Raw genomic sequence first — 18,870 nt, forward strand, 5'->3', positions numbered from 1 at the left:
AGATAAGTTGTTCCATCACTAACCCTGGCCAAACCCCCAATTGGTAATAATCAAAGGCTGAGTAGGTTCAGAAAATTCCGAAACCTTCCTGGCTATCAGTTTGTCTTGAACTTTACAAAAGGCCAGTAGTAGTGCAATTTAGAGCTATTCGATAGTGAGTCTACCTCCTCACTACTAGGCCTCTTGAAGTCGGTTACCAGGACAAGTGCCCTGCACAGAAAAGAGATGCAAAAGGACTTACATAGCTCAAATTGTCTTTTTTTCAGATTTTTGTTTTTCCATGCTAAAGGGGCAATGTTGTCAGATCATGTTTGCTTTGAATGCAGTGTTTTTCCTGCTTTCAGTGAGCTGTTTCCTGACACACTACATTCAAGGTGCTCTCCCTCTTTAGAGTCTATATTTATATTTTCCTAGAAAACGCAATGGTTGGCGCCTCTATTCTCAACTAGATTAACTAACTTGCTCTTGAGGAGTCTGCCATTTAAATATTTGCTAACTTCACATTTTAATATTTGACGATCAATTTGTAGTGAAAATATTCATTTGACACTGTTTGCTTTCAATGTCTTTGTTCTATCATTACTTCAATGTATTTAGGCTTACCATTTTTCTACCGGTGTTCCAAAACACATACTGTTCTCTTTCATACCATCTTCAGATCTCTCCGTTTGGTAGATCAAGAATAATGTTTACATTCTTTTGCAGTTTTGGAAGCTTTTGAATTACTTCATTACTGTTTTATTGCTGAATCTCTGCAATATTTTTTTTTCCTTAAAAGTTCAAGTCATGGTAATTTTACACGTGTTATTCTATTTACTTTATTTTACACATTCTGTAATTATATTATTTCTTTTACCAGACTTCTACTTAGATGCATAAAAAGTAAAACTTTCTGCATGTACAGATTGTATTCACATGTCCATTCTGTGTTAGTCTTTTAAATAAGGTTATATTTTTACATATACTTTATGGCACAAAAGAACGTCATTGTTCAGAAGGTGCACGTTAGAACAACGTTATGTAGGATTACAACGGAACACCAAATCTCTCTACTAGCAAATGTTCACTTAATTCATTCCAGCTCCAACACGTAGCTTGTGGATTTTTTTCACTGGCTGATGTTTTCCGGTCATTAAGAGGATCTCCATTGTCAAACATCATAGCAGAAGGTCTGACACGGTTACAACCATTCACAGACAGGTTAGTGCAATGATCAGTCGATGGTTCCTCAACGCAATCAACGTGGGTTTATTGCTTTCATAGTTTTGCTTCTCCTCATACAATATTTTCTCTGATGCATAATCAGATTATTCCTATGACTGAAGCATTTCTTACATACCGTACAGATCAACATCTCTCCAGAATGGATTTTCTGGTGTCTGACCAGTTGTGACTTGTGAATGAAGCCTTTATTGCATTCAGAGCACCAATTACGTTCAGATGTATGCCTACTATGGTGAACAACATCGGAATTCGGCGAGCATCTTTTTTTATAATCATTGTAGTTATTCGAGCTCTCTCCCATATGCATTCTGAGATGTCCAGCAAGAACTGACTTTCTCCAAAATCTTTTATCGCATGCAGTGCACTGATAAGCCCTTTCTCTGAAATGTGTCCGTAGATGCCCAGTAAGAAAAGACTTCTTCCAGAAGCTCATATGACATTCAGTACACTGATATGGTTTATTTCCCAAATGTTTTCTGTGGTGTACAGTAAGAATTGACTTCTTCATGAAGATTTTTTCACACTCAGTACATGAGTATAATTTCTGATTTTTCAGCAAGTTTGACCTTAGTGAATGCCGTTTTACATTATTTATATTGCGGGAGTAATTATCACTTTTATCAGATTGTCTTTCTTCCAGGATTACCTGATCTACATTAAACTGTTCTGTATTCACAAAACTACTGTTCAATCGACCAGTCTTTTGTCTCTGGATTAGATTACCTTGTCCCCATTGCTGGCTTCTATCGTCCATTTGCTCAGAAGAGTTGTGTTGCTTCTTTAACCATACCTCTCCAGTTGGAGGCTTATCCAGCAGTCTTCCTTGTTTGTTTATTATTCTTTTGACACCCTTTACAGATAATCCATCTTCACTTTTTATGAATTTGTCACACAAGGGAGTTCTTTGAGATTCCATCTGACCAATGAAGTTTGTCTCTGTGTCTAAATTTAGACTTTGGGCCAAAATGGGTGTGACACTTAGATCTCCACGTGCAGCTTCTGCCAAGTCTCCTAAACACTGAGGCTCCATTTCTATAAATGTGGCTTCACCTTGCTGATTTACACTAACCAGAAACACAGCTGCCACAACTGGGTGATCTGTGAGACTTCTAATAGTTTCCCTCTCTTCAAAATCATGAAGATCCATCAAATAGGTCACACCCTCTTGATTAATGCTGAATGGAACTTTAGGTGTGGTTCGAGCAAGCCCTGGGTTGGGACTGGTACTAAATGCTCCTTCTGAGACAGGATGATCCGGAGTTGCCTCTAAGTCTTCTTCTTTTACCAAAGAAACAGTCTCATGTCTGGTAAGATTTGAGCTCTGGCTGAAGGTCTGCCCACATTTCATGCAAGGATATTGCTTTTCTTTTAAATGCACACGCTGATGTACAATCAAGCTTGCAAGCATGCTGAAACCTTTCCCACATTCACCACATACATATAGTTTCTCTTTTGTAGGGATCCACTGTCTTCTTGGTATGGTTCCTGACTGTCTGGAATTGTACCTACTTTCATGACCTGGATTTATAAGCCTTCCAGTCTCGGTCCTCGGATTACTGATAATATTATTGCCACATTCACTGCAAGTGTCCATGTTTTCGTCTTTGTGTATAACTTGTTGCTTAGTTGAGGATATTATTTTGTGAGTACTTTTTTCATGCTTAACAGACTGGTTGAGTACTATTTTAGCAGTGCTTCTAGACTTTCTTTGCAATTTACCACTTTGCTTGTTTAGTTTTTCAAGCTCTAAATAGGAGAAGACCTCCTCGTCTTTTCCTGAGGTCTTGCCTAAATCCAATTCAACAGGATTCGCTGTATCACTTGTATCGACATCTACGCACCCTAGTGCTCGCTCTGTGGGATAAAAATAATGTTCATATATTAGTTCATGAGTAGATGAAGAAAATGTTAAACTATAGTCATAAGTGCCGAAAAGTTACCAAACAAACAATTTTTCGAAAACAAAATATGCACATTCGAGGAATAGGACATACTTCAATCTACAGATCACAAAGAACACAGACAGTGGAAATACACACTGCTAAATGATCTGTTTCATTCATGTTCTGTCATCTACTAGAGGCAATTGCTTAGTGTACACATTGCTTAATGCCTTATTTGTGTACTGGTCTCTAGTGTTAGGGACTTCTATGCCTCTTTAAACATGTGAGAATACATCAAAAACTGCTGGAATTATGATCAGTTTGCTCAAATCAACCAATTCTTTTTTAATCAAAGTAGATTCATACCTTCTGAAGATTGGGATGAAGTCAACCCCTCAAAACAGTTAGGCTACTCACATTTTACACATGATATAAAATATACAAGATATATAGCCTTTGTTACCCTCGTTAATGAATTTATTAATTAATCTAACAGTTGCATTTTTTTAAAACTTCTTATAAAGTGGATAAGCACAGCATATGTAAGATCTCTAACTATGCTGATATTTCGTAACATATTCATTCATAATACCAAGAACATGCAACCAGTGATTTGTTCTTGTTCTCTGAGCTCAACGTGAGGCGCCCATGCACCTTCTACATACATGACCTGGCAAGAATTTAGTACAATATCCAAGAAGGTACAGAAAAGGTCATGCAGCTATTGTGCTAGGACGTTTTTAGACAATTAGGAAGAGAGCCGGCAACGGCTTATTAGTTTTCTCCACCATGCAGGTGATTGGTTAACTGATAACACAAATCAGCTAGCTAAGTCCATCTATCATGGCTGATAATCATGAACTAATATGCTTAACCCCTGAAAAGTCTTTGACACACTGAAGGACCTGTTCAGTTCCGAGCATCTCAAGGATATCCCCTGCGTTCAAGAGAAAGCCATCAAAATGGGCTAGTTTGTGTCTACACCTAAAACTCTTAACATGTCTCTCCTATTATGTATTTAGCAAATATGCGAAGGTAAAGCACTGAATTAGACTCAATTAGAACCAAAATTTGCAATGCTGGACAGCTGCTACTACTAAAGACGAGATCCCTAAAGAACACAAGTGTCTTTTAAGATAAACCTAAGCTGTTTACAGATCAACAGCATTAAGACAAACCGTAGTATTGTACCCCGATCTTGTCTCTTCAAACAAGGTCAATCACTTTTCTGATAAAAAAGCATTTAGGAACCATCACTCCAGTGTAAAAAGGTTAAAGCGTGGTGTTGTCCTTCAATCAATCTCTCTCTAGGGGGTTAAAGTTTAATTCTGTTCCGTAAAATAACATGTTCCATCTGACTATGGATAATGATAATATGAATGCATTATATCAAAACAGTCATAAAATATGTGACAAAACTGCAAATGGCATAAAATGCCTGGTACTACTTCCAGTAGGCCTTAGCTACTGAATCGCATGACCAACACTAGGAAGAGTTTGCAATGAATCCTTCTGGAAGCTCTGACTAAATTCAAATGTATGTGCTTCATGGTAGCACTTAGGGCCAGCTGTACAAAGCATTTTTCTAGTCGCAAACAGCCGATTCACAGAATCGGGCCATTTTGCGACAGGAAAAATGCCTTTTCTAATGTACAATACTTGATTTGGGGCCAAATGTAGCATTTATCTGAATAGCGATTACCTAATTGCGATTTTTGTGTGAATCACAATTAGGCAATCACTATTTGAATATATGAAACTCCAGGCATTCATTTAGCGATTTCCAATGGCTCACAAATGCAACCCATTACGAAATGCTAAAATCACAGGAATGGTGGCCTACTGGGCTCAGCAGACCACCATGTCTGTGACTGCTTTTAAATAAAGCTATCATTTTTTTTAAATGCAGCCGTTTTCCTTAAAGGAAAACAGATGCAATTAAAAAAGAAAAATGAAAAATTTTATTTTTATTTTTTTAAGAGTAGGAAGTGGTCTGTGGGACCACTGCCTGCTCTTAAAAAATGTTTTCGCAAGCATTCACAAAGGGGAAGGGGTAAAATGTGAATCTCGCATTTCGGTCACAAAACATTCCTACATATTGCTTCACTTCGGTATTAGGAAGGGACTCCTTTGTCATGCCCCTTCCTAATACGGAATTGGTATGTATTCGCAATTCCAAGTTCCAATTTGGTAACAAGTTACTGAATCGCAAATTGGAATTCATACATACCAACAGGCATTTTTGTGGTTGCAAACAACCGCAAAAATGCATGATATAACTGGCCCTTGGTAACTTGTTACTGAATCACAATTTGGATTTGCAATTCGGTATTTGGAGGGAGCCTCATTTGGCTGTGCATTGAGTGCCCTTTTCAAATACCAAATTGGTATGGTATGTACACAGAACACTATTGACTCTTAAAGAATGGAACATCAAATTTTCATTTTTTTTCTTTTTAAACGCATCTAAGGCCAATAGGCTGCTTTAATAAAAGCAATCACGGACATGGTAGTCTGCTGGCCAGCATCCCTGTGATGACTACGATTCTTAATGGGTCGCAAATTGCGGCCTTCCACATTAATATTCATGAGGTAGATTGATTTGCAAACTACTGGGAATTGCCATTTAGAAATAAAAGGTTTTATACGTTAGTAAAACTGATTTCCTAATAGCCATTTGCAAGTAATCACAATTAGAAAATGGGTATTCCTAATGTTAGTGCATCTGATCCTTACAGACATAACCCCTTTCAACTCTTACTTAAGAGGCATAACCTATTCCAAGATTCTATTGGCTGCACAAGGGATGGGAAGGTATCATATGTCAAAATTATAAAACTGTGGGTAAGATGTACAAAGCTGTTGATCAGTCAGAGACACTCCGATTTGGAGTTTGGGACATACATTTTTGTTTAGCATTCTACTTAACCTGATTCAGGACTCGGAAACATTTTATCAACTGCATAAATGGGTTAAAATAATGGGTTAATATAATGACTAAAGAAACTCCATTTTAAAAGGGCGTGTTCTAGGTGTTCCTTTGTAATAACAATTTCCATCCATATGTATCAAAGATTTAGGAACAAAATAGAAGTCGTAAACTGTTTCAAAATCAAAGGAGTCCCTTTACGACCCCTTCCCCTTTGTGAAAACAGGCTGCATTTACAAAAAAAGTTCACTGAACGGCAATCACAGACATGGTGATCGGTTGTCACCAGCAGACCACCATCCCTGTGATAACCGCCAAATCGTAGTAAGTTTCAAATTGCGACCTGCCTCATTATTATTCATGAGGTAGGTCAGATTGCAACCCAGTACGATTAGTATGTAGACTGGTTCTTAGAACTCTTTACTGGTCACAAAAATACTAGTGGAAATTTGTGACCAGTATTTTGTGACCAAAAACCTGTACATCTAGCCCTATGTTATCAATAGCATGGAAGAGCCAAAAGAACAGCGGACTAGAGAGAGAGATTAGGAAAGGTAACAGTCAGGAACATGGTGAAATATTAATTTAGCAAAAATGACAAAGGAATCAGAGCCCCCTTTTCCCAAAAGCATCAAGAATAAGCTTTAAAGTCCTATGCCGAAGGTGGTATACCAAGGTCAGACATCCCAGAATTTCCTAATTTATGGTGAAAATAGTGTAGGGAAATGAGGACATATGTTCACGCCAAGTGGTTTTGCTACCAGAGGACCAGGAAAACTGGCAGAAGATCCTATGGAAGATTAAGAAAATGCCAGGTTTTTTCTCACAAATGGACTAATTGCGCATTTCAACTATTGAAATTGTGGCAAAGAAAACAAAAAGTTACCTTTAACTGCTGCCTACTGGTGAAACTAGAAACTGTTTCTGTAGCTTTTAATTTCAAAGCTTTGTTCTCTGGCATCTCACAGGAAGATGTGTGACATTCATGGCACCACTATGCATTTGTGCTAATGGCAATGCCTTTTTGAAAAACACAACACAAATGGTGTGTTTTAGGTGGAAAACTGACAGGTGCATTGTGAGACGGAGAATGTTTGGAAACTGCCTGTGAGGTAACGGTATTGCCATGAGGGTAACTTTATTGAATTAGTACCTGTCTCTTTCCCATTCACAATTTATTGTAGCTTCCACAGCAAATGAGAACGAGAAAATATGTGGTCTGTGTTAGACAGCTAAAACCCAGGCAACCAAATTGCAAGGATATATATTTGTTTAAATGTTGCATTATTCTGGAAAAAATCCCCAAACACACATATCATGTCTTCAGAATTCCACCACCTCTGCTGGATTTCTCACAACGAATAACAATAGGCAAAGACAGTATTCGTCCAGCAAGGGTCAGTATTCGTCCAGCAAGGGTGAACTTAGCAACGATTGTGCCAGCATCGTTCCCTTTAAAATGGTACAAAGATTTGCTCTGTAGAGCTTAAGCTTCTGATTCTGTCAACATAATACATGCAAGGTGTGCTTGAAGTCCAGATTACACGGTGTCTCTTCAACCAAGAAAGCACAAAACAAAGAAAAAAAGTTCAAAGAACAATTTCCACACTCAGATGGAAATCCTAAAGTACCTTTTAAATCCAGAAGTGATTAGTCCTGAGGACCAATATGTTCCTTTAGAAGCTCGCTTACTTGTTTCCCTGGCTGAGGTTTTGGATGTTCTTCTGTATAAGAAGCTTTAAGACATTTTACGCCAATCACTAAGATTTATGCTTAAACCTTTTTGGTGGCAAGCTGAGGTCCCGGGAGAACATGGCTTGAGCAAATGCACCAGGCCCACCACTTGGCATTGCCTTTTACCTGCATCATTGGCCATGGGGATTTACTCCTCATGCCTGCAGCAGTATGCCTCTAATGGTTTAAAGTAAGTCTGAGTGTCTACCTCCACCCCTTTCTCACCCAGATGAGGCAAGAATGTCATAACATCGTTCACCTGGCAGGTAAGCCTATAGATGTTTTTCATTGTTGCTAAAAGACAACTTTTTAGCTACTTACTTACATGCAAAGTCCTGGTGGATGTCTTCCTGATAGCTGCAAGGATCTTTAACTCTATGAGAAGACACCGAGGTGTGAAACATAAGCCCCTCAGAAACCATGGCCTGAGGCTCAGCAATGGTATGGACAGGTACTATCCTCTCTCTGCTTCACTTCCTCCATGGCCAGGAGATCTTTTCTCGGGTGGAATTAAATGCAGTCCCTTTGAAGCATATGAAACATGTTAGGAAGCTAGACGCCAAGGTGAATCATAAGGATGGCAGAGTGCACTGGGCCCTCTTGGGTCTTATAGAGGAACACAGAAATTATATAAATTGCTCTAAAGCAGTACATGACATTTAATTTGGCATCAGGCAGGTCCTAGTGATTTATGCTTCAAATTATCAAAGCGCAAACTGATCACATTTGGGATTCTGGTGAGAGGCAAACACATTTAAAGATATACTACTTTAAAACTATAAGAGGAGGTTTCACGCCTTCCTGAACAATTACCTACTTCTGTGCCACTGGAATTTTTTTTAGCTCAGACTGACGGTTTGGTGCTTTCCATCTCTTCAATTTGGGAGACCAGCAGGAATATACCTTCTTGCACGAGGCACCCACGTTTTCAGCTTTGGCAAGTAGAAAAAGGGCTATGGTATTTTCTGTGTGGCTTTTGACATCAGGGTTTCAACATCATAAATGTTTTTCCAGCTCCAGAAAACCATTGCAGGAAGGGGCATCCCAAAAGGTTTGAGTGCTCCCAAAATGCTCACCCACCCCTTCTTGGTAGACACAATGGTGACCAAGACCGCAGACTCTGCTCTATGACCCGCACTGTAAAACACCAGCTAGTAAACTGAACATATACACACTGCATATGGTTCAGTTTAAATGAAACATGCCTAATGCACCTGTTTACAACACGTGACCTGATGTCACTGATGGTACCTGGTAACACAAGCATTTGTCCACAATCCTGCTCTTTCCTAATAGACAGTGGCAGGCCATCAGAGTTGTGTGAACTCCAAACTTTCCTAACTCATCAAAAGGTGGGGTGAGGTCAGTGAGGCTTGTTGTCCCCAGCCTCTTTGTGATGAGCTGGGAAAGGTGTACATTTGCTGAGTGACGCACAGCCTCTGGAAACACAGGGCTCAATCCCAATGCACCGAGGCTGTGTTCAGTTAGCAAGGCTGAAACATGTCACACATAGGTGTAGTTCTGCAGTGTCACAGACCACTGTAAACTACGGCTGACAATTGATTTGCCAAGCAAAACCTGTGAAGGAGGCACATTTGACATACTACACAAGGTTCAGGTTAAACGAAACATGCCCAATGCACCTGTTTAAAACATGTGGCATGATGCCTCTATCAACAAACTGCTAGTGGTGTAGACTAAAGTACAATACTTGTCCGTTAATGTGCTGTGCAATGCTCTCTTTTAGTGCCTATGGTATTTAAAATGTAAAACTCTAACAAAAACGAAGAGACAGATTTAGAGTTTTGACGATGGCTATTCAGTCACTAACGTGACGGATATTCCATCCATGTTATTACAAGTGTATTGTGTCCTCTTGTAATAAGGTCGACAAGGGTAGCCATCGCATTTGTGACAAAGTATCCATCTACCAAACTCTAAACAAGATTAGATAAAGGAAATCATTGTGGATACTTGCTAACCTTCTAGGATGGCTCATGTAAGATTAGATGTTGGAAAAAAACAAGTGTATACAAATGCATAGGTTTGACCTTGTCCAACATGCGTACAAATCCCATTCATCGAAAAAGACCTATTCACCCTCGGTTTTGCAGAGATAGTGACAAGGCATGTACGCCGGCGTCCACATCTTATGTTCCCTTGCACTAGATCCTCTCTTCTCCAAGTCTGTGAGGCAGTCTCTCAGACGAATTTGTAGAACTAGGTTCCATCAATATGCAGCATGTGCACAGTACCAAAGACAGTAATGATGATCAATTTTACAAGAGAGCAATTTGCCAGTGCCTCTGATAATATGCATCCCATCAATGACAAAGGCAATAACATACATCAATGATCCTAGGCCCTAAATACATCATTGGTTCTATTCAGTTTATGCATCAATGGCCTTAAGTATTGTCTAAGTGGCAGTAAATATATGTAGTAATTAACCCACACCAGAAAAGAACACTGAAATAAACAAACAAGTGATGAGTGGGGTGATTCAATTACTTTCAGCCCTCTCAGCCACTCGTATTTTATCGGGCTGCATCCAAGTCCATTACTCTTTAGCCCACACAGCCGCCTAAGATTAGAACCCGCCACATGCACGTCAGCCTTGATCCTGCTCCAAAATGAAACATCCTGCCCTATCTGCCAAGACAGGTCCTCTCTGAACCGAAAACACAAGCAACCCAAAACTGGTTTTGCCCTGGTTGGGGGTCTTCACTCAGGTGCCGCATGGCTTCAGCGGGAGAGTGAGCACAGGATCCACATCTGGGCATACCCATTGTACTTAGGGCGTCAAACTGAAGTAAATAAATACTTGATGAGTATTCGCTCTGGGCTGCACCCCTGTCCATCATTCTTTTGCCCAAAATGCCGCCTCAGATTAGACACAGCCCTATGCAAATTGGCCTTGATCCTGCTCCAATGGGAACAGTCTAGCCCAAACTGCCAAATCAGGTCCCCTCCAACAGAAACACAAACAACACACAACTAGTTTACACTTGTTGGGGCACTTCATTTGGGTGCAGTTTAGTTCCAGTGACAATGTGAGCACAGATCCAAGCCTGGGCATACAAGTCATACTTAGTGTGTTGCACTGAAGTAAATGAAAAAACTGATGTATGCCCCACAGAAGAACAAACATTAAATGCCCAATCAGTAAAAAGCTGAAATGGCCCTACACACTAAAAAGCATCAACAGCCCTACAAAGTAAAGAGTGCTAGTTTAATTACTTAATACATTATTCTGAAAAAACAACAGGGGAAAGGAGGGCAGTGGTGGCAAGGTAAATTAGTAATTTCAAGAGCAATATGATGCAGAGGCCCACCCAGCCTCTAACTGCTGAACATAGGGAGCATGTTTGGGACTGGAACGAGAATATCAGAGTATCTATCCTTACAGATGGTATGAAACACTTTAAAGAAAATACAATTCCACCAATTAAAGAGAACTAAGACTGTATCATCCCGTCCAGTAGTGTTCATGGCAAATAGGAGTGATCAAGTATTGATATTTAGGGCATGCCAATGAGAAGTGGGAAAGGACACCAGGAAACCAAGAAGCATTTGGAGAGCTATAAGTTACAAGGGAAGAAAAGCATGCTACTGCTGACAATTAGTACAGTTTCTCTATGTACCGTCTAAAGCCTTGGTATATTCATCGCATAGATACTAGGCAGATGGACTACTTATGTATCTTTTAGATCCCTCACACTTGTTATTTTATTTGGCCGGACTAAGTGAATAGTGCAGGCATGGAGAGCAGAAATAACAAGAACATTTCACTAACTAAACTCTTCCACAGGTGTTTCAGGCACGGTTCTTTCTGCATGGGCTTCCGTATAAACTAAGAAACATTTAGGATAAATCTAGATAAGATTATTGGAGCTGTTCTTATCGTTGTTAATAACGGCTATTGATCGGTTATGTAGCTTTAATTTTTGTTATTTCTGTCACTGAAAAAAATAAGGTAAACAATAATATTTATATTTTGTGCTCAGTGGTTATCACCTGAAATTGGGATACAATGTGTTGTGCACACATACCCCAGAAATACAAATGCTGTATCTAGGCAGCAAACCACTGCATATGCAATGAAAACATAAACATTACCAGGGTGCAGTTGCTGTAGATTAGCTGGTTTATCACTTAGTCCTTCTTTCCCCAACTGCAGCAGAAGATGGGAAACACGTTTCGACAGACGTTTCTCGAGCTTTATCAAATTTCCTAACTTGTTCCACAGCTTTTGTTCCATTTGCATGGATTTGTCCAAGGCCAGTTTCAGAGATTTGGGACTGCTGGCACAATAATAATTGTGATCCTATAACGAAAAGTAACTATTTAGTACTGTACATAACACTTATGAGATACTACAAATAAAACGTATGGTGCTCAGAAACTGTGTCGACAAGATCTTCTGCAAGACTTCCGAACGCACAGAAAGCGGAGATCAATTAGACCATGACATGTAAGAAGTGTATGTTGCTAGCATTGAGCGCATTATATTCCTTAGATTGTGCTCCTGTGATTCTGCTTCAGCATACTGCAAGTGCAGTGAAATTGATTGCTACCACCCATGCCATTTAAAAGCTTGCACCACTCCCTAATCCCTGCACGGTGCTGTACAGGGTACTGGTGAAAGCCCGGGTTGCGCACTTGACTACCTTGAGGAATAAATGGGCTCCAATTCTGGGCAAGGCCTTACTGACATGCAATGGCCTCGGTGCTAGAGCAGGTCACAATAGCATCCAGGAACCAGGCGGTTCCTCTCAATGCTTTTTGAATGTTGATGCAGGGCTCAGTTAACATGACAAAGCCGTTAGCCAAACTTTTTTTTTTCCAAACGAAAACCCAGAAGCTAAAATAGCCCCGTTCCCACGGCAAGGGGGGCATTAGACAGTTTTTACTGACCCTTTCCCCCAGTGTTTTCCTTATGGTGGCAGGCAGTGAAAAATAACATTTAAGCCCACCCATCTAGATTAGGTCAGCCCCCGAAGCCCCTTACTCTGTCGAGTGGTGTGAATAAGGCAAAGACAGGGTAGTCTCCGCCATGGTTACACCTCTGGTCTGCCTGTATTCCAATTCGGTGGGTAGCCATAATCTTGGCAGTAAGGATACTGAGTCGGGCTGAAGAATCTTTACCATTAAGATTTAAATCAGCCCCATAGTTTGATGGGTTTCTGTGGGTGTTCTAGGGTTTTCCTTTAAGCCACAGATGACTTGATCCAGTCCAGTAGGCTTTGTCTGCTGTAGCCTTCATGTCCCGAGTTGAGACCTACTATGACTTGAATTAGTTATCCTCCTCTAAACATGCTTGCAACACTTTCAATGGGTAACAGGTCTTCTCATCTTGGCTTGTGCAGGGATTTTAAACAGTGTCTATCTGTCACTCTTGCCTTCTTGTAATGGGGTGTATTGCATATATTTAAGTAGTATGCCAGCCTAGGTAGCCACCAAGAATAGCCTTACTATAGAATGTGTCTTGTTTCGCAGCATAGCAGTTGTCTTCACACAACACACAACGAACTTGCATGTATGATATGTATACACAACACTACCAGTATATTAAAGTAAGGCTTTGTATAGATTGGAGATTAAGAGACACACCCAAGATTGTTTAAATCAATGTTGTGCTTCTGAATTACATAACCACACTATATTTGACAGGTTTAAAATATTTAGGTACAGTGAGATTGTGTGGTTTGCTCCGTATTGCACTACTTTGGGTGCAGAATCAAATCCATGATTATAATACAATTCCGTGGTTGTGGCAAAATGACTCCACTTTGCATCTTTTTTGTTATGACACATTTTATTACATTTTGTTGTAACACAGAAAGGGAGACAGTTAACATAATGCGTTCATCATTCCAGGTAATCCAGGTCATTGTAACAACATATTATTTGTGCGCAATCCTCACCGCCACACTTCACAACAATGTATAATACAGATCATTTTGTGGCTGAGAAGCATTGGAATTCAGCTTTCAGGGCCCATGATCCTCCCCTTTGTATCTTAATTTTCAGGGGGCAATTTCTCACTTGAACCTCATCACAGCAACACTGAGTGCAGTAGGAGCTAGCAGGGAGGGATGAAGGGCAATCTTTAGGAGAAGCGGCCTCATGACGTACAGAAAAAGAGGGAAGGCACGCATATGGGGGAGACGTATGGGGCACTAGAGTCCCAGAGATTCACTGTGGCAGGGACACGCTACTCTGTAAAGCCCAAAATAAAGAAGGAGAAAACAAGCTCTTAGGGTACTGCCACACTTTAAAAAGAACTGCATCACATTTTCTTCGCAATGGAAGGTTATGGCTCCTATTAAGTAGGACTATTAGATTGAGGCAATCAACATGAACACTCTGTAGCACGGCTACCCAGGATGCTAATAGCTAAAGATGTGCTGCATAGATGAATCTGTCCTGGGCTCATATTAGAGGACTATCACCTCTTATGAATGAATATGTACGCTATGGTTGGGTGTGCTTCTACTCTTGCAACATTTCTGAGTAACGAAGTGATGCAAAATTGGGCATATTCCTAAAATGAGCACTTTTTTTTAGAATAAGAAAGGCTGCATAGTTGTATTTGGAACTTTGTGCGTGGTGGCATGTGCTGTCCTTAGAAGAAATGGTTGTTAACTATATATGTCAAGACAGAGAGAAGAGAACCAGGGGATAAAGAGAGCCAGGAGAAGTAAGGAGAAAGCAAGGAGAGTACAGTGAAATGACAGTGAGAGAGGAGGCTGATACATAAAGACCAGGGAGAATAAAAGATGAACAGGCGAAATGGAAATGTACAAGCTCCCCTGTATACTTGAACTTAAATTATTATTGAATTTTCACAAATATTTTGCTCTGATGTGCTTTAAACATACTATTTGCAATTATCTGTCCATGATGCGCCAGGATGAAAATTATTCAAACCATATGTAAACATGTATTTATATCATATCATATCATAACCAATGTTACGGGTGCAGCACAATTTAAAACATTCTATGACAAAATTCAAAGGGTAGCAATCTCCCAAAGACACATGTACAGTTACAGCTAGTTTAGACAAATGATTCTGCTCCACTATTTGCCACTAACATTTCAAAATATTCCTTTGAGTAGAAAAATATTAATATTCAAAACAATACAACAAATTATGTTTTGTTCCTCACAATATGCATGGTTTCACTAAATAGAATGGCACGAGAACAAACTAGTTACCCCACTTTCTCCCATACTGCCGTTATATAGTGCTGGTTTTGCCCCATAAAAATATATATTCCTTGCTAGGGATCTGTGCATAGTGTCTTGTCTGCCTTTAGAAGTGTTCCTGTACAACCTGTAGATTACATCATTAACCCTTCCAACTGGTAAGTCCCTGAGGGAACATGTGTTTTGGCAGAGCACAGGAGAGGAGGCCAAGGTTCAGGTCTGTAATCGAATTAGAGTGTTAAAATAAGAATTCATTAAAGTTAAGTAATACTGGTGTTTGCTCCACGTTATAGTTAGAATGGAGTAGTATTGTAAGATAAAGGTGGAACATTCCCTCAATAGGGTATTTAAGGCGATCTGAGAGCCCACCTGCAAAACAATGATCCAATTATGACCAAACACTTGTCTTGAAGAATTATGGAAGGATTCACCTGTAAAACTTTGCCAGACGTTGCTTCTGAATGTTGGCTTGATGTTACACCTTCTCCACTGGTACTGAAGTTGGTGAATGACTCTATAGCCACCTCTATTGAATCCTGTTCAGCTTTAAATGAAGGACCGATATTCTGTGTGGGGAGGAAACATTTATTCACATAAATAATCACCAGATCTTGGAAAATTCAGGAAAACATGTGGCACTGCTTGCTTGACAGAGAGAAAAACCTATAAAAAACGCTGAAAAGCAAGCATTAGTATTACTGACAGACAAGATCTTGTTCTAAGGACGCACATTCAATCTGCATATTTTCTTGAATGATTGACTCTGCAAGATATTTTTTGTACAGTGTACACTGCAGCTGGAACTTTCTGCAGATGTGTGAATTTTCTAGAGAAGCTGAAATGTAAACAAGCATTTGCAATGCAATAGATCTCCCATTTTCTTGAGTTAGAGCTTTTGGCATTGCGAATTCATAACTGGACTTTTCTTGCCACATAAATTGGTCAACCCTGTCTTACAATTTCATCTTTTCCTGCCATGTTTTAGTTGTCACTGGCGGCTACTGACATCAGAAATCACAAGCGCTGACGAGAAATGATTTCTTTTTATTTTAACAGAATGAAGTATTGCAAGCGTTCATGCCTCGCAATTCAATAACGCTCTAATGAAGTTAATAACAGCAGAGCAGACTGAGAAGATTTATGGGCCCAATAAAAGAGATAGGAGATAAGCAATGCCCTGTCTTGGATGTCCTGAGTGCTGGCAGGGAGGGTCCCTGGAGGAGAGACTCCGGATTCGAGGCCAGGTTTCACATCATTGCTTCTAGGTTTAGCTACATTATACCAGAAAGGGAATATTGTGGCCTTCGTGAGCTGAGAGCTAAAGGACGGGGTGTTTCTTTTGTACAATATGCACATCTTCTGCCTGCTAGCCCAGTGTCTGCCAGTCAGATTACCTGAGCTTCACTCCCCAAGCATCTTACTGTGTTGTGCTTGGTGTCACCTCCGAACCTGATGACTTTTATGGAGTCCGTCTAGTGGCAGGCACCACAAATACACAAAAACTGGACTGCTGATACTAGCTGCTCCCTCTGCCTTCCCTGAGCCTTATTAAAGCCAAAAGTATAGGCTCTTTCCTCAGTGGAAGAGTGTTCAAGCTACTTTTCAAATTGTTATTGCACTTGGAGTAAACACAAAGAAAACTACATGGCAACACATATTCTCTATATTTTTATCAGTGATATATGTATAAAAAAACATAATGATTAATCCTTCTCATTTTCCCCACACTCTCCCACTTATAAAATGTATTCCCATGTAGAAATGGTAGAAAACCTAATAAAGAGCCTAATGATTTACAGTGTTGACCCGTTCCATCTGAGAGAGATATGTGTCACATGCAAGAGCATACTGGTTGCTGTTTTTCTCAAGGCTACGACAAGGAGAAAGTCAAGTCAAGTCAAGTCAGGGTGTTGAAAGTGGCAGTCTCCTGACTATGAAGATCAAGAAGCAAGAACTAGCTGTCTGACACATTTTTCAAGGACGCTTTGAGGAACTGAACCATAACGGAGTGCAGAGGACCTAGCAACTGAAATAATCTAGAGATGGGACGGGGGTGGTGGTAAGACAGCACTGAGCGACTCATCTACTATCTGACTTTGGGAGAACCTGTTTCTGCTTGTTTCCAGCCCCAGAGGGGCTTTATGATTAAGTGGCTCAAGCCAATCGCCTTGATTCTTGAACTATTGCACGTTTGTTTATCGTCTTACAGTTCTAGAGGCATGGAGATGTGAAGACATGGTTGGGGATGGACCTTAAATGACATTACTGAAATCCAAATAGTACAATCTCTTGGTCCAATGGGTGTTCCCAGTAACACAGGTATCCCAAAGAAGGGTGGCAGACAATACCTGTTGTGATGACAATGTTAACAGAATAGGAACCTCAATACTGAGAACTTGGAAGTCGTGAAGCACTTGGATCACTACCAGCCTACGTCAGCTCATAACCATACCTCAACAGAACCAAGCCTTGAAGTTATCTAGTCACCCATGTTGATATTAGCATTGTAAAAATAAAAGTAAAGGTTAATAAATAAACTAGTCAAACATTCGAATTTTGATAAAGATATATATACATATGCGACAAAAGGAAGACATGTTACTTTCACTGTGGTAGGATACTACATCTGCCAGAAGCGACTGTAGGACTTTAGTTCTGTGTGTGAATTCCTGATTAACCATACAACTGTGTGCTAATTATGTTAGCAGAGCTTAAGGAATACAGCAGAGCATGGAGCCACAACCACAAAAAGTACTCAGTATATCTATGTAGCTCATAGTCTTGTGTCAATATTATTGTGTGACAAAAGGGCACCAGCATGGTGCTAAATTCTCCACGTTGGTAATTTATATTTTTTTTCTGTTGGTTCTGCAGTTATGAATAGTTTGTTGGGTCTCCCTTCTGTATCCTTTGGAATTCTCTGTCAAAAGTCAGGAGAAATGCATATGAATAATTATAAGTGGATGCTTTGGGCCTTCAGATTCCCTCTCTTTTCCCTTTTAGCTACTTAAATGATGGGAGGGTGATGGACAGTATCAGGTCACAACCATTTACAGGTTGGCAGTTGACCATCAGGTCCCATTTATCCTCCTCAAAATTCCCTTTCCGGTGTCTAGCCAAAAGGCACAGGAGCGCTATACAGGGTCAAAGACAAGCACAAAGTTAAAAAGATATAGAAGAAGTATCAATCACTGCATTTGTAGCGGGGTATGGACGGTTAATACATTGTAAAGAACAGCTCTTTATATAAGCGTTCTTTAATACATTTGTCATCAATTTAATTACTGCTTGTGAACATATAACTATTTTTAAATTTTCTAACAGCTTCTGAACTATTGGAAATGGAAAGAATAACTTGTTATTAACATTTTTATTGCCAAATGTTGATCTGATAGGTCACAAAGTGGTAACATTCCGATTCTCATTATTGTGGCGGTCACAACAGCTGTGTAAAAGTGTTGTGGCTACTGAAAGGTACTTCTTACGTGGTTTAATTTGAACTTTTTTCTGCTCTTGGAAGACTACCATAAGCTCACAACACCATACTCTTACAGTTTCTGAGGACCTCTTATATGGTGCTGAAGACTACTGGCTTGACCCTACTACCACATATAAATAGCTGTCTAGCTTCAGTGCGGACGATTTGGAATCATGCATGACTTCTTACTAGTGAACAAATGCTTGAAATGTCATATTAGGGAGCTAACCTCAATTTGTCTCTCTATCTAAAACATTAAAATGGTCTTACATCTACAAGCAGCTTTCCCCCCAAAGCAGCAGGAGCATATCCAACCACCTAGTCTTCCAGAAATTCTTATATCAGGGGGATATCATGTAATAAAGACTATAAAAACCTACCCCCATCTCTGATTAATATGATTCACT

At 39.9% G+C, this 18,870-nt stretch overlaps 1 protein-coding gene across 1 annotated transcript in view; it reads right to left on the reverse strand.

Annotated features, from left to right (window-relative positions):
- Positions 1-801: 801 nt before the first annotated feature.
- Positions 802-18,870, reverse strand: part of LOC138259206 (zinc finger protein 271-like) — a 44,306-nt gene continuing 26,237 nt past the window's right edge. Inside the window, exons 3-5 of the mRNA XM_069206779.1 lie at positions 15,417-15,551; positions 11,890-12,097; positions 802-3,078 (exon numbers count right to left, since the gene is read on the reverse strand). Coding sequence (XP_069062880.1) covers positions 1,238-3,078; positions 11,890-12,097; positions 15,417-15,551 — 2,184 coding nt within the window. The 3' untranslated portion in view covers positions 802-1,237. The remainder of the gene's footprint in view (positions 3,079-11,889; positions 12,098-15,416; positions 15,552-18,870) is intronic.

The sequence above is a fragment of the Pleurodeles waltl genome, chromosome 9, assembly GCF_031143425.1.
Source record: "Pleurodeles waltl isolate 20211129_DDA chromosome 9, aPleWal1.hap1.20221129, whole genome shotgun sequence".
Taxonomy (NCBI): Eukaryota; Metazoa; Chordata; class Amphibia; order Caudata; family Salamandridae; genus Pleurodeles; species Pleurodeles waltl.